General features: G+C 41.7%; 1 protein-coding gene across 4 annotated transcripts in view; it reads left to right on the forward strand.

Moving 5' to 3' along the window:
* MAMDC2 (MAM domain containing 2) overlaps positions 1 to 16,736 on the forward strand; it is a 131,434-nt gene that overhangs the window by 84,537 nt on the left and 30,161 nt on the right. For all 4 annotated transcript variants that reach the window (XM_088475717.1, XM_088475716.1, XM_088475718.1 and 1 more), the window contains 5 exons: positions 3,537 to 3,805; positions 6,557 to 6,641; positions 11,030 to 11,167; positions 11,315 to 11,571; positions 13,011 to 13,104. In XM_088475717.1, the coding sequence (XP_088331843.1) occupies positions 3,537 to 3,805; positions 6,557 to 6,641; positions 11,030 to 11,167; positions 11,315 to 11,571; positions 13,011 to 13,104 (843 nt within the window). The remainder of the gene's footprint in view (positions 1 to 3,536; positions 3,806 to 6,556; positions 6,642 to 11,029; positions 11,168 to 11,314; positions 11,572 to 13,010; positions 13,105 to 16,736) is intronic.

Consider the following 16,736-nt stretch of genomic DNA (forward strand, 5'->3'; position numbering starts at 1 on the left):
AACTACCCTGTTCCTATGATTATAGCTTTTTCTATATATGAGGCATGGACGAGATAGTGAGGTAGGACCTAAAATGGAGTCTTTAAGTAGCGCCTCTCAATATTTATTTATTTATAATATTTATGTCTTTGTAGGTGGCTACAATGACAGATAAAAGCTAGTTTGTAGTCATTATTACCTTTAGCCATATTTTTTTCTGATACTTAGTGGGTAATCCCTGTTAACACTGGATACAGTTAATTTAACATTGCAACCAGTATTCATGCAATAATCTTTAGGGATGAACTGTTCCATTTCACTTAGTTAATCCTCATAGATCTGAGGGTTAGAGCAACTCCAATTAATTTTATTAAATTGGCCCATGGGTATATTGTTGAATCATTTATCTAGATGTTTTAATCGTCACATGTATGTACAAACTGCAGTCTGTTTTTTTCTTTTATGTTTTAGTATGTATGGTACAATATTCTATCTAAACAGTAAGGTCTAAAAAGCTCACAAAATTGGCATCAGATGTAAGCTGGATGTTGTCTAAGAGCCTGATTCAGTAAGAATCACTATTCTGCTTAAACGCACGTAACACAGTTGCTAATATCAACGATGATATGCAAATGTTTCCGTTCGCATTGCAATCGCAGTCTAACATAAGGATGCCCACTTCACATAGATTAATAATCGGTAACATCGAGTAACATCGGACCCATATGCACAGTTAAGGCAGGTCAGACCTCACTCAGGAATTGCTTACTTTAGCGCACGCTATGAGGCCTCAGACTGCGTATGGTATCGCAGTGGATAAATTATGCACACTCATGCAACAGCGTTGAATGCACTGGCACACCTGCATTCGCCCGACCACCCTCCGTCACCACCCACAAATGGCACTTCCTGTCAATCTGCATAGCCTCTGCGATTGCAGTCCCGATTGCAATAGCTAGTTCACGCACTGCGATGCATACGCATGCACAGTATTCAACAATCAGCCGATTGCATGCATATAAGTAACTGCGATCCTTGCTGAATCAGGCCCTAAGTGTCTTCAGAAACATACAGTTTATCTTGATCAACTTCCCATATGAAAAACATGTCACCTATAATCCTGTGCCAGGACACTAGATTTGCCCTATATTAATGGCCATTACAAACTGCCAGGTCTTCCCAGAAGGCCATAAAGAGATTAGTGTAACTGGGGGTGAATCTGGTGCCCATGGCTGTGTTGACATTCAACATAATATTTTCCATTTTTCAAAATGAGTTCAATACTTTCCAATACTTTAAAAATTGTATCACAAAAGGATTATAGCTGAATTTTCAGAAGAAAGGATTTGGTGACATTATGTATGGTCTGATTCTGTAATTGTGTATAGTGAGTGACCATACATCACCTGCCACAAGCCAAACGTTATTAATTTAGCCAAAATGGCAGTTTTATCTTTCAATTAAGATCTTGTGTCTGTAACTAGGGCTTAGAGTTGGAAATCTATAATCTCAAAAATTTTAGATGTACCTGTGTTTAAACCCACCTACCCAGTGGACTCATGGGGTCTTTACAGACCTTGAGGAGAAGATAGATAATGCTTACAGAGGAGTTGTCCATATATATATTGCACCATATTCTCCTATAAGACACCTTCTTTATATTTATTGATTAGTATTTAACACTTAGATTAAAAGTGTTTATATAATGCCCCCTAATATGGGTGGGAATGAAGGTTGACTTTTTATAACACTATCTGGTGTGGAATAATTTTTTTTTCTTCACTTCTGTGTTGCTTTGTGGTCATTGTACTCTACCCAATCACAAATATTTTTATAACTGATAGCTTGCAGATAATCTATTGTAGATCTACCAGCAATTCAAAAGAGTTGATATGAGATGTTGGATTAAAGGTAAAACCATTCAAAAGCACCAACTTGTCTGCTCCTGTGAGTGTAATGGTAGCTCAAATTAAATATCTTCATTAAATTTCATGGGTGGGTCTCATGGGTACAGGTGATTGTTTTGGCTGTTTGAGGGTTTTCTATTTAGATGTTGTTTTTTATGGATTATGCCCACCTATTTTGGTTCCTGTGTGAGGGAACTGTATTAGAATGATGGATCTTATCATATAGTGATTGTGGTGACATCTGTACTAGGATATCTGTCAACTAACTGATTGTAATGTTTGATATATCCTTTAATAGTTCTCTCAGCATGTCTATGTTGGTAGCTACAATGGGAAATAAAACCATAAACTGATGATATGTACTGTATATATTCCTCTATAATGTGTACAGGATTAAGACTCATAGGTCTTTATATGCATTCTTTTATGTGTTGGAAAACGTGGCCATTGTTGAGGTTGTGTAAGATCTTCAGGAGTGGTTTGTGGGGTGTATCTAGGGATTACCACTGGGCCTTTTCTAGTATTAGTTCTGTTTTTTCCTGTTTATTTTTTTCTGTTTTTTTTTTGTACTGAACTAGCTAGCGTATTCTTGTTTATGTTGGTTGTGATTTCCCTGTGCAATCACAAAGGTATCTAACTGTCCATAATTCTTCTATTTGTTGATCTAAAACTGAGAGACGAAGAACTTTGATCTAGAATGCTGTGCCTTTTTTAAATTCATTCCTGGCCATAGAGAAGGATGCAGTTTTAGAATTTTGTATTGGGCCTTTAGGGACCAATTGGTCTGCATGAAATTTCTGTAAGGTTTCTGTCTCCCACCAAATTCAATTTTGTATTTTATCAATTTTGTAGTTTTCTCATAATACACTGACAATCTCATCTATTATCTCCACATTTTCTATGTTAGAGGTAGGATTAAATAGATTCTCTAATATTTTGTGCTGTGTGTCATAATGAAGAAATATAGTGCAGCTCAACAGGAGGTGATTATAATGAAATTAATGATTTTTTATTTTAATTTCTTGGTTTCACTGCAGTTAACCTTTGCAAGTGGTTAAAGATAATATGGGATATAAATATTAAATGATCATTAGTATATTTGCCTCACTATTAACACATACCCTACTGTTTAACATGAATCAATATTTCTTTATTTGCTTTAGTTAATTAACATTATTCCTGAAAGGAATTTAAAATAATAACATTTGGACTCTGCAACTTATCAGGTTTTCTAGTTTGCTTGATCTACCGTTAGGTGACCTTGGCTATTGTGACTTTTTAACCCAGAGCGGTCTGACTTTCCTTTTCTTTTTTTTCTCTTCTTTTCTTCTATTTTCTTTTATCTCTCTCCTTTACTTTCCATGTTTTATAATCCTCTTTTTGTATTTTGCTTTTTCTTGAACTTACTGAAATTTTTTTACATACGTACTAACGATTGTTGCTATTTAAGTATGCCAGAATGATATTTGCTGTCTATACTGTACTAATATATCCTGGCTATTTACCATTGACTGATGCTTATATAGTATTTGTTTATTGGTTTATATTTTATTTGAATATCAATAAAAATAGAATAAAAATAAATAATAATAAAAGTATAATGAACTATGACAGACTTTTTCAATGTTAAGCTGTACTTTTTGTTTTCAGGTCATTATATCTCAGTGGATACGTCTCGAGGGCTCCATGGGCAAAAAGCACTTCTTGTGAGTCCTGATCTCCAATTTGATGATTGGAGCTGCCTTAGACTGGTTTACCAAATGACTGGTTTAGAATCCTCACCCAAACCAAGTATGTTAAGTGTTTTTGTCAGGCCTGATGGAGAAAGCTTCGATTACCTTCTATGGTCAACCCAGGAACAGTCAGATGGCTGGTTAATTGCAAGCATTGATTTGAGAAATTCATCAAAACTATACAAGGTAAACAAATAATACTTTACTAATATATTTTATTTCCTTTGGGAAACAAATTCATATGCTGTAAGGTGCTGTTTCTATAGTATGGTGTTTGTGATCCTTTATAAAAAGATGAGCAGAGTGCAACTGTTCTTGCAGCTGCGTATACGCTTTGCCCAGGGTTGTCTGTCATCGAGATGTGATCACGCGGTAGATTTGCTAAAGCTTAAAAAATTGAAGAGTGGTGGTATTACCCATAGGAACAAATCAGATTCTAGCTATCATTTCTCTATTGCTTTATAGAAAATGATAGTCATAATCTGATTGGTTGCTATAAGCAGTGCTACCACTTGTCTGTTTTTAGAACCTTTAATAAATCTACCACCATGACTGTTTTGCATGTTTTACCTACAGTATGTACTACACACAGCGCCGGCCCAACCATTACTCATGGTACGCGGGCGTGTAGGGCGTCGGGCACTGTGGATGGCACCGAGCATAAAACCACGCCCACCCGCCTTACCTCTGGCTCAAAATTAAGTAAGGTGAGATAGAGGGGAAAGGGAGGAGAGCGGGAGGCACATGGAGGTGCTCGGAGATGCACAAGAAATGTGCTGCTTCCCAGCTCAAGTAAGGTCTGTCCATCCCTGACTACATATATATGCAGATGCAAACACATGTAAGCACCCCCTGTCTGTGTTCCTATGGGCCACCTTCTTCATTAAAGCAATGTAAGCCAATAGATGTACATTCACCTGTTTTATTTACCACTGTGAGTCGAATGCAGATGCAGGTTTGTGAATATAATATATACAGTAGATCCAGCTTACTAATCTCATGTATGTTTGATTTTTAACAATTTCAAACATTGTATAACATTTCTTTCCAGTGTACACAACTTGTTTGTACCTTAGATGCACTTTACTTTCATGTGAAAATTAAAATTTACACCACACCTGAGTAGGCAGGAAAACCCAGGCAATGTGTGCTCTAGAAGCAGTCTGCATATCTTTCTTTCCATTTGCTCAGTTAGGAAGGCATTTAGGATGCAAAGCCCATTTCTAAGCACAAAAAAAAACACTTTTTTGTTCAATTTAGGTGCAAATGCATATCCTTGTGTCCACTATTTGTGTATCCATAGCTTGCACCATCTTGATTTTGGAGCGGTGGAAAGGTGGAATGAAGGTTACACGTAGGTTTAGTACAGTATATGCATGTTCACATAATTGACCACTACTGTACATAGAGGCTGACATAGCCAGAGATACGCTTGCCAGAAGCCGTATCTTTTGTGGGCTCTCTACCGCTAGAGGAATGATTCCCTACCAGGTGAAACATACTTTTATTACTCCACGTATTTTGCTTCTGTGCTTTTGATGAAAATGCATCAAACGCTAAATGAGCCTCTAAATCACCTTTTAGTGAACACCCACTAGGCAAAATAAAAATAATTATGCTTACTGACCACTGCAGGTAGAGGCTGGTTGGCCAATTGCTCATCCCCCTGTGTCTCTCCCAGCTTATCCCTGTCTGAATCAGCCTTACCCAACCCAGTGTCTCTCATCCTCATCCCCGTGTCTCTCAGCATCTCCCCCCAGAGTCTTTCAGCCCCATCCCCCACCTGTGTCTGTCCAGCACATCACCCTATGTTTCTACAGCCTCATGTCTTCAGTACCATCCCCCTGTGTCTCTGCATCTCCTACCCCCAGCCTCGTGTCTTTCTACCTCCAGCCCACATTTATTTACTGCTGCCTGCTGTTCCTCTACGCAGCTCCTTTGCCATACAGGGGAAAAAAATTACTTAATTGCGCCAACCGCCCTCTTTCTGTTTGTTCCCTGCTGAATGCTGCAGTGGCACAGGCAACCGGTAACAACCTGATTTGTCCAGGAGGCAGATTAACCCAACTCCCAAGGTTCCTGAGGGACTGGGGCCCCTCAGAATCTTTCAGAATCCTCAGTCTGATCCCTCTTGTACTCCCCTGACACCGGGACTGGATGCAATGATGCTACATACATGTAGCAGTGGTTTCTGCACTGTGCTGCTCGTTGGCAGATACTGCCCCTCATAAATGCCCTTCATTTTCAAAATCCCCTCTGGGAGGTCCCAAAGTGGAGGTCTAAAAAGCAAGTGGAAGGAGCAATTGAGTCATTGCGCTGCAGGGGATGTGGACATGATGACACTTTTCCCAGCAAGGCCTTGTTTAATTCCCTAGTGAAGTGGATAAGATATGCTCCCATCTCTGAAATGTCTTGATCATAGCTTGTTGAACCTATCAGATTCTGGGGGAGATCTACTAAGCTCTGGAAAGTGATAATTTGTAGAGTGGTAAACTACCAACCACTCAGCTCCCAACTGTCATGTTACAGGCTGTGTTTGAAAACTGACAGTTAGAATCGGATTGGTTGGTACTTTATCACTCTCCAATTTATCACTTTCCAGAGCTTAGTACATCTGCCCCTCTGTGTGATGTGAATATATCTTCAGAATAGATTTTTGCAGTATACTGTATACTGTGTGTGTTATATTCTATGTGTTATACCACGGAGATGGTAGTTGGGTTGATAAGCTAGTTGCTGCCTTCGTTGGTTCTATTATTCATAAGACATGCACCCTGAGGAGGCCATTAAGTAATAAGTGGTATCAGTTTACTGCTGTACTGCAAGTGGCAGAGTTTATATATAATTGCTACAGTACTTGAGACAAAAATTAGGAAATAGCATTTTAGCTTGACTCTGAATAAGGTTGTGGTGTCAATTTCTTTCTGTTGATTTTAGATTATATTAGAAGGCATACTTGGAGCAGATGATAATAGCAGCATTGCAATTTATGAATTAAAAAGGACCACTGGATATTGCATTGGTATGTATAATAACCCTTACATAAATTTTCAATTATTATTGCTGGCTCGGGATACATGACATTTTAAAATGTGAAAGGAGAGGCTAATGTCTTTGTTAAAACACTGTAATGTTATATTATAAATGCTTGTATTTCTCCATTTCTGGATCACTTACGTTGCCTGGATTCTGCACTGGATACAAATACAGGATGTAGGAAATGCAGGAAAGCAGATAAGCTAGGATTCATTTTGTGGGGCAATGTAACAACACCAGGGTCAATTATGAAGCAAAAAATATAGTGTAGCACATTTATTTATTTTAGCATCATTGATCCCATTTTAGTATCATCAATATGCTTTCCGCAAAAAAGGCTGATTCAGAATCCATTTTGTGGACATTATCTTGCAAATGTTAGCACTGCACCTACTCTGTAGCAGAACATATGCATCTATGAGCAATTTAAGTGCTTACACATATCAGTCATTTCACCACTTGTAGCAACAGGGCATTTGCTTGGATATGCACTTATGCCAAGTGCCCGGAGGGGGTGTTGTGGGCATGTGTTTGTAGGCTATGCTGATTTGGGAATACACAAAGATCTGTCTAATTTTGGACGGGATGTACTCTGGAAGCCGACGGTCTAAATGCCAACCACCGGCTTCCAGACTACTTAATCTCGGCAAGGGTTGAATGACAGGCGTCTAAATGTAGATGCCTGTCATTTTACTGACGCCGGGAGACAGGTACCCGGCATCCTGATCGAAGTGATGCCGGGCGCCGCAGGGGGTCTAGGGGGAGGGAGGGTTAGGGTTAGGCACCCCCGGGTGGAGGTTAGGGTTAGGCACCCCCCGGGGGACTTAGGTTTAGGCAGCGGGGAAGGGTGTTAGATTTAGGCACTTAGAGGAGGGGTTAGGGTTAGGCACAGGGGGGAGGTTAGGGTTAGGCACCCTAAAGGAGGGTTAGGGTTAGGGGGGTTAGGTTAGTTGACCTTTAGGACAATCGGGATTTCCTCCTTGGTCAGGCAGCCGCTGTCGGGAATTGAACCGCCAGCCATGCGCCGAGAGGGGGGGGGGAGCGGGTACAGATTACCGGGGCCCGGGCTTCCTGAGGCCCGGGTCCGGGTCCGGCGCCACTCCCCCTCCCTCACAGCAGCCCAGCACATAGCGTGAAATCTCAGTTATATGAACCCTTCCTTTTTTTGACCCAAAATGCTGCTAATCTAAAACTCCTTTATCTATTATGTCTAGCTCTGCATAATAAGGGACATAGGGTTGTATTCGCCAAATATTTACGGACTCCCTCTGTTTTAGGTACATTAGCTACTTTAGGTTGTAGTGTGGCAACCTGAGATTTGCTTTACATTATGGACAGTGATGCACATAGTGGTGACAACAGATGTAGCTGTGTACTTTGTGGGCACAACAGGGGAAATATGTGTATCATCTGCGTGAAAATCGGTCGTCTGAGCAATCCTTAGGTTACTTAGGATGGGCATGTATTTTATGCCTCTAAGACAGTGAGGCTGCATCCCGCTCACCTCGGCACACCCAAAAATCGGGGCCGCAGTGCTCATGTTTTTCTGTACTGCTGGTCATTGCTGTCCCTTCCCCACAACTGCGATATCTGTCATAGTACAGATCCTGCACATGCCTAGTACCGATCCTGCACATGCATATTACCGATCCTGCACATGCATAGTACCGATCCTGCACATGCATATTACTGATCCTGCACATGCCTAGTACCGATCCTGCACATGCGTAGTACAGATCCTGCACATGCGTAGTACAGATCCTGCACATGCGTAGTACAGATCATGCACATGTGTAGTACAGATCCTGCACATGCGTAGTACAGATCCTGCACATGCGTAGTACCGATCCTGCACATGCGTAGTACAGATCCTGCACATGTGTAGTACAGATCCTGCACATGCGTAGTACCGATCCTGCACATGCCTAGTACAGATCCTGCACATGCGTAGTACAGATCCTGCACATGCTTAGTACAGATCCTGCACATGCGTAGTACAGATCATGCACATGCCTAGTACAGATCCTGCACATGCGTAGTACAGATCCTGCACATGCGTAGTACAGATCCTGCACATGGGTAGTACAGATCCTGCACATGCGTAGTACCGATCCTGCACATGCCTAGTACAGATCCTGCACATGCGTAGTACAGATCCTACACATGCTTAGTACAGATCCTGCACATGCCTAGTACAGATCCTGCACATGCGTAGTACAGATCCTGCACATGCGTAGTACAGATCCTGCACATGGGTAGTACAGATCCTGCACATGCGTAGTACCGATCCTGCACATGCCTAGTACAGATCCTGCACATGCATAGTACAGATCCTGCACATGCGTAGTACCGATCCTGCACATGCCTAGTACAGATCATGCACATGTGTAGCACAGATCATTGGAGTTGTATGTAGACCAGGGAGTTTGTGTACAACTCTGAATCAGGCCCTAAGTAGGCACAATAGGATAAGCTGTGCACCTAGCAGGGCCGCCATCAGGGGGTGTCTGCCAGGCCTGTAGTCCCTGGCCCGGAGAGAGAGTGGGCCCGGTGACGGCAGAGCAGAAGATATGAATCAGGCTTCGACAGCCTGAGAGAAAACACTCTGCCGACGGTATTTGAAATATGGCACCATCCACGAGCCATTACAGCTCGCGGACCGGCAGCCAATCAGTAGTGGCCACGATGGCCGCTCCTGAATGTCTGCTGGTACGTGTGCTGTGATTGGTTAGCAGCCAACGCCATATTTGAAATACCGCCGCCAGCGCTGGTTCTCCCGGCTGCCATTGTATATCTGCACCGCTGTCTCCTGGGCCTGCTGAAGAAACAAGGTAGGACTCGGAGTCCCTGCCCTATCCCCCTCCACCTAGTGCAGCTAGCCTTCCATACCCTAACCCCCTACTCCAGCCAGCCTTCCCTGCACTGTGCTCCCCTTGTCCAGTCAGCCTTCTCTGCCCTGTGTCCCCCCCAGACTAGCCAGCCTTCCCTTCCCTGCGCTCCCCCTAATCAAGCCAGCCTTCCCTGCCTCCCTAATCCAGCCAGTCTTCTCTGCCCTTTCCCCCCTTCCCAGTCCAGCCTCCCCTGCCATGTGCCTCCCCCCTAATCCAGCCAGCTTTCCCTGAATGTGCCCCCCAATTAAGGTCCAGCCTTCCCTGCCCTGTGCACCCCTTTTCCAGCCTTCTCTGTGCCCTCCCAGTCCAGGCTTCCCAGCCCTGTGTCCCCATGTTCATCCTTCCTTCCCGACCCCAAACTTTGAGAATTTTTAAGTTGGTTTACTCACCAATTGACGTCCCACCCTCACCATTGGGCCCTGAATATTTTGTCAGTATTGGGCCCCACGATTTCTGATGGCAGCCCTGGTACCTAGAGGGCACAACATGGTAACGGGGTACACTGTGGGCACAACAGGGATAGCTGTGTTCATAAGAGGTCAGGCTGTGTATATAGTGAACATAACAAAGCAAGCTATGTACAAAGTGGTCTTAAGAGGGGGAACCAGGTACTATGTGGACACAAGAGGAAAAGTGGTGTACTTATTAGGCACAACAGGGGGATCTGCAATCTAAGGACCTGATTCAGATCCCCAATGCAAATGCTATTGCATCTCTTATGGATGGCAATTGCAAAAATTGCAAAATATGGAAATGACTCGAGTCGAGTACTTAGAGATGCACACTAAAAGCATCTCCCATCTGCCACTCACGCACAAAATTGAAAACAATCGCTGCACGTGCACAGTGCAAACTTCGTACATGCACAAAGACTAACAATCACTCAATGTGCAAAAACATCGGCATTTGTTTGCGGATCTGGATCAGGCCCTAAATGGGATCTTAACATGTGTATATCCTAAATTACAGCACATTGATGCATCTGGAGCAAATATATGTCTGCCATGATTATCAACATGTCTGATGTATAACTGCATCTGGAAATAGGGTAAGCAAGGCATCCTGAACGAAAACCTAAATTTGCACCAGGCTTATACACATGTATATTATACACCTCCTAAAAGTCACATCTAAGGATACTTTCAACTATAGATTTTAATGCATTTCAAAGGGGTGTGTCTAATGGATGTGGTCCACTTCTGTGTAGACACACTTTTACTGTACTGCATGCTTCAGGGCCTGGAATATCAATATAACTTTAAAGTCAGTGCAAATAATGCATACAAGCAGTGTGACCATTTTTACACAAGATACAAAGTTCTCACCAAGGTCATATTTTAATTGTTTAATTTCCAAATGACTAAACTTAAAAAGAAAACATTGGTGAGTGCACATAAATCAAATGTCAGCTAACATGCATTTAGTTTAGGAACGATCATGTCTGTTATAAAAACATAATTATTAAGCTTGTGTGTCATTGCAGAGTGTGACTTTGAGGAAAACCATCTTTGTGGTTACGTGAACAGCTGGAACCCAAATGTAAACTGGTTTGTGGGAGGAGGTAACATCAGAAATTCGCAGGCCATCATGCCTAGCGACCACACACTTCAAAGTGAATTAGGTAAGTAATGCATCAAATTATAATGTATAGTGGCCTGAGGGCAGTAGTTTTCAGGGTTATCATTATATGTACTCTATTTAATTTGAAGTTCTAATATTTACAGTCATTTTAAAACCGTTTCATGACATAATTTTTTTCCATTTATAGGGCACTACATGTATGTTGATTCTGTTTATGCCAAACAGTTCCAAGAAGTAGCACAGTTAGTTTCCCCAATGATTGTTACCCCTATATCTGGTTGCCTTTCCTTTTATTATCGAATTCAGCGTGAAAGCAGTAATGTTTTTATGATATATACACGAGACTTGCACGGCTCCTATGATGAAATCTGGAAAATGAACAATGTGAGGCAAGGTGAATGGAATCTGGCTGAGGTTGAATTGAATGCTTTGTTCCCAGTCGAGGTAAGACTGATGGTTAATGTACATTTTTAAACAAACTGTATGAGGAATTCCTTATATCACCATGTTTTGCTCTGAGTTACTTTAATTTAGTGTTTTGTATTCCATCACTAAACACCTTCAAATGAGTTCTGTCACAAACAAATTATGTTTTTGAGTACATGCAGCCCCTGGGTCCAGGGAAGCCACCACACACCACACACCCTGCACCCAGCAGCAAAAATCACAGGAGAAATGGCGGAGGCCATGTGTAGTAGAGATGTCCCTGGGAATAAGACACAGGTGCCATTTTCCCGAAGACTCACGCATGCGCAGTACATTCTTGCACCAAGCTAGAATCTCAACCTCTTACAACCCTCCCTGGACCCTAAGCTATCACTAAAAGAAACTATTAAATAATACTGTAATTACCTACTGCCATTACTAGTCTCAAAATCCAGATCTATAATATAAGGAATAAGTTTTCTTTTAGTTTAGTTCTACAAGTTGTTTGTAAATGTGCAACTGAAGGTAATGTTGGAATTATGGATTAACACATTATTGCATAATTAATTATCTTTTTAATTGTTTAAACAGCATAGCGGAGATTTGTCATATTACAAAGACAGACGTAATGGTTATTAGAACAAGTTTCATTGGTGCATTGTGCTTTTGGAAGTAGGAAACATATAAGTCCCTGTGCCGCCCATAAGTCTTTATTAGAGTTGTTATTGACAAAGTGAAAGAACCATGGCTATAGACCAACCATTTTATGCCAGCATTCATAAGAACTGTCTTTTCATTTGGACCTAAGCCATTACACATTGAATGGCCTTTCCTGGTAAGAGTGCCGGTGCCTCTTGCCAAAGTCAAGAACTTTCCACTCAGTCGAAAGTCTGGCCACAAATGTTTCTGAACTGTTCAGCAATTAGGCAGAGTATTGCTGTGAGGACAACCTTTATAGCCTATACCCATCACACCATCACACTGCGCCTCATACTGCTTGGGACTGGGAAAGCTGGAATTAATATAATGGATTTAATGGAACCCAGGGATTCCAAGCTTACAGATATAATAATAAAATCTTTTCATACATTTTCCATTTTCAATTATATTTCATAAATATAAATTATGCTTTCTATTAGGTTGAAAGTAACTAGGATATCCTGGATTTAACTGGATTTTTTTTGAAGAAACAGATTGTATAAATTTCCATATAAAACCACGGTTATAATAGTCTTATTACATAAATCGTAGTCTGAAGCTTTCTACAAAATGGGACATCCTTCATTAATGGATGATGACTTTAGTGTGTATAATTGTGTGGTAACAGATGATATTAGCAATTGTTGCAAATGATGGTATTTTGTATATGTTTTATTTAATTAAAATGAAAATGTATTAAACCATTTATTTTCTTAAATAGATAATGTTACTGTGTTTATTTTATTTAAATATTTCAGGTTGTCTTTGAAGTTGCTTTCAATGGAATCCAAGCAGGATATGTTGCTGTAGATGATATCTCATTTTCGGCTGAATCCTGTAGTGGTGAAAGAGGTATAACATTTTATTTTTATCAGTTTCTCGTAATACATTCATTGGTATATAGCTCTCTTCCAAGAAGTTGACAATTCACAATCAGCCACGCACTTTTCTTCTTAAAGGTTTTTCTTCTGATGTGGTTTCTGCTGCACATATGATGTGCATAACTTATATCAATTAGAAATAAAAGCAGTGTACATATTATTTGACAGATTCATATTTTCACATACTCATCCTGTCTCTTTACACCAGGGGTGGGGAACCTTTTTTCTGCCGAGGGCCATTTTGATATATATAACATTATTCACGGGCCCAGTGCAGGCCACACCCCTCCACGTGATGTCATATGGGGGCAGGGCCACAATCGCCAGTGATTACAGCAATGCCAACAGCATCCTGAGGATGCTCCAGGGAGCTGTAAGGGCAGTGGTGTGACCATCTGAAGCTTCCTAAGGATGCTCCATGTGGCACTGTTGCATAGATTCTGGCTGCAGGGTGCCATTCTAGGCACATTGCTAGCCAGATGAGGCTAGCAGAAAAAAGCTCAGAGGGCCAGACCAAATGATTCCGAGGGCCTTATACGGCCCCCGGGCCTGAGGTTCCCCATACCTGCTTCATAGTACCCACCCCAAAAACATTCAATGAGACTGATGTCTGCTCTCTCCAGTTATTTATTCCCATGTCATGTCTCTCCTTTGGCTCTTCTTACCCTGTTCAGTGGTGGGAAGCATACCAGTGATCCAATAAGGGAGACGCTGCATTCGCAATCTTCTAGGTCAATCCAAGGCAATGTATTGACCCAGAAGGAGTTCATATTTTTGACTTGCTTGTGACTTTAACAAAATCAAGCAGAAGTGACCAGACATGATCATCATGCAACAAGTCAGGAGTACTATTATGTATATAGAAAACATCTTGAGACACTTGCCTTGTGCATGATTAAAACGTTTTTCCTTTTGGGACTTTGGCAAGTGCTTTTGCATTTGGCAAGTAAAGCAGCTGATCTCATTGTTTGTTAATGGTGACAGTAGATTTCATTAATGCATGTCTTTTCCATAACAACTTGGTGTGACTGAGTCCTGGAAACGTATCATTTATAATATAAGCAGATCTTCTTTATTCACTTTCATACTTTATATGCTGAGACATCATGTAAATCACAAAGAATAGTGCAACTGAATCTGACTGTTATTGTATTTGTTTTTTTTTGTAAAGAGATTAGATACTAAACGTATCCTCAGATATGGTCCTACTTGCCGACATTTAGATTCCTCCCTCCAGGATAGTCCTGGAGAGGACATTCATGTCCGATGTGACAATAACGTCACCGTAGCCCTACCCTGCACTGCTCAAAGCTGCGATTTGTGCGGTAGTTTGTTACATTTCAATGCGAAGCAAGTCAGCCAACACCTATATATTATAGATTGCCATTATTTTGAGGTGCTGCAATATTTAACTGTCTCTAAGGCTAATCCAGCTCTTTCTCTCTAATGACTCCTGCTGGCTATGCCCCCTCCACTTACTTTGGTGGGGTGTCCTTTTCCTCTCCCGTTCAGAGCTAAAAGTCCACTGTATCAGTCTCTCACCAGGCTCAATGCAAGGGTGACTGAATCTGGATCTCTCTCTCTCTTCCGGAAGCTCAAGCAGTGGTTTTCCCTTCCACACCTGGATACAGCTCTTCAGTGACATACTGATCACTAGCAGATGACAGGTTCTCTTGGGGCCGTCCCTCACGGATCCATAGGCAACAATGGTAACATGTCTCTAAGATTCGGCATCAATTAGCAATCTTTTAAAAAGATTGTTTTCCATACCTGATGCATCCCTTGGACACCCTAAATAGGCACCCTCCCCAGTGTTACAGACTAATCCATGCTCTCATGCCCTGGTGAGGACACAGCCATTTTGATGTTTTCTAGGCCCTAATTCAGTCCCTGCTGTACTCCCAGGCGTACCTTTTAAGTTGGAGATAAAAGTGACTACACTTACATACAAAAATAGTATCACATGGTCAGCCTAACCTAGATGATATTTCACAAACATATGCTATTTCAATTGAGATGGTGATATTGTGGCTCTTAATGGCAAATATTGTAATATGTATCCAATATCTCAAAGCAGCTTTGATGAAAATGTCTCAAATAATAGAGATATTTCTATTTGCCAATGTGGTATGCAATACTCCAAAGGAAATGTATTTGATAAGTTCCTTCCAATGAGATGCTTTCAATAAAGTTGCAAGAGTGATTGTAATCCACAGTTGTTCACAGAGCAGTATGTAAGTGCCGTTGCTCCAAATACTAAATTAAATATTTGGGAAAAAAAGGAAAGGTTGCATTTTCTTATACATCTTTATATAACTAGGCTCAATGAAACCTATAAATAGAAGTAGGTCTGTGATGTATAGGTGTATTTATAAGCCAATAATGTACAGTTTATCCCTCCAATTTATATCTCAGATGGAATTAAGGATGGTAATACTGGGCCTGAGTCTGAGTTGGATGCAGTGGCGATTATGTGAGCAGCAATTGTCGATTGCACATCTGTAACTTTCCTCTACAAGCTCTTCCCCTAGTGTACATCCATGTGTCTGCATGTGCAAGCACTGAGATGCCCACATTGAGGGCCTCATTCAGAGGCGGTCGGAGGATGCAAGCGGTCGCTCAGAAACTGGTCGGCCACTTGCATCCTGACTGCCCACCTCTGTTGCGGTCGTTAGGCTGTGGGTTAACACCCACAGCTCTAACGACTGCTCCGGTGATGGTCGCGATGGTCAGAGACCATCGCGACCATCGGGGCTTACGACGAGACCCTAGGGTAGGGTCTCACTTGTCGTAAGCCCTGGAGAGCTTCTGGCTAGTGATGTCAGTGGGGCCTCCCCTAAACGGTAGGCATGCCCATGGGAACGCCTCCGTTTGGGCTGCCACCCCCCGGCCCGCCTTCCAAACGGGGCGAGCTGTCAATCAACATCAACATCGACCCGGTCCGAGCGCATCAGCACTAACAACCGGGTCTGAATGACCCCCTGAGTGTCGTAAGATGCTCAAATACCGCTTGGTGCATCTTTAAATGTTACCATCGGATGCACCATCGAATCTTGCACCAGCCCTATGGTAGGAGCAGATTTTCCATCTAAGTATGGCCTACTATGTAAGCATCTGTGTATTCAACCACTTCATAACACACCCATAAAACGCAGCATCTTCGTGCATCTGAATAGCCACCTGCCTGTCTCATCTAGGAACGCCCAATACATTTTCAATGCACTTCTGCGTGCAAGCTTCTGAAATCACTACTACATCTCTGTACGATCACAGTCAGGACACATGAGCAGTGCCACTTAGATGCATGTGCAGTAAGAAAATATGACTGAACTGCGTCCAACATCGACATATCGTACGACTCAGAGTCAGATCTATTGTGTGAAATGAACAGTAATTCAAGGTGCTAACTGTCAATCAGCAACAGCCAAAGAAATATAAAAAGGGGGGGTTTGGACGCGCTGGTGATAAAAAATATAAATTAAATTTAAATATGGATAGATAAATGTTAGTAAAAAATGAACAAAAATGAAAATGATAATAACATGTAAATAAGATGTAAATAGGACCGGCAATTGCTGACGGCGCAGGGTGAGACAGGGTGAG

Source organism: Taudactylus pleione, unplaced genomic scaffold (assembly GCF_031769625.1).
Source record: "Taudactylus pleione unplaced genomic scaffold, aTauple2 ptg000177l, whole genome shotgun sequence".
Classification (NCBI taxonomy): Eukaryota; Metazoa; Chordata; class Amphibia; order Anura; family Myobatrachidae; genus Taudactylus; species Taudactylus pleione.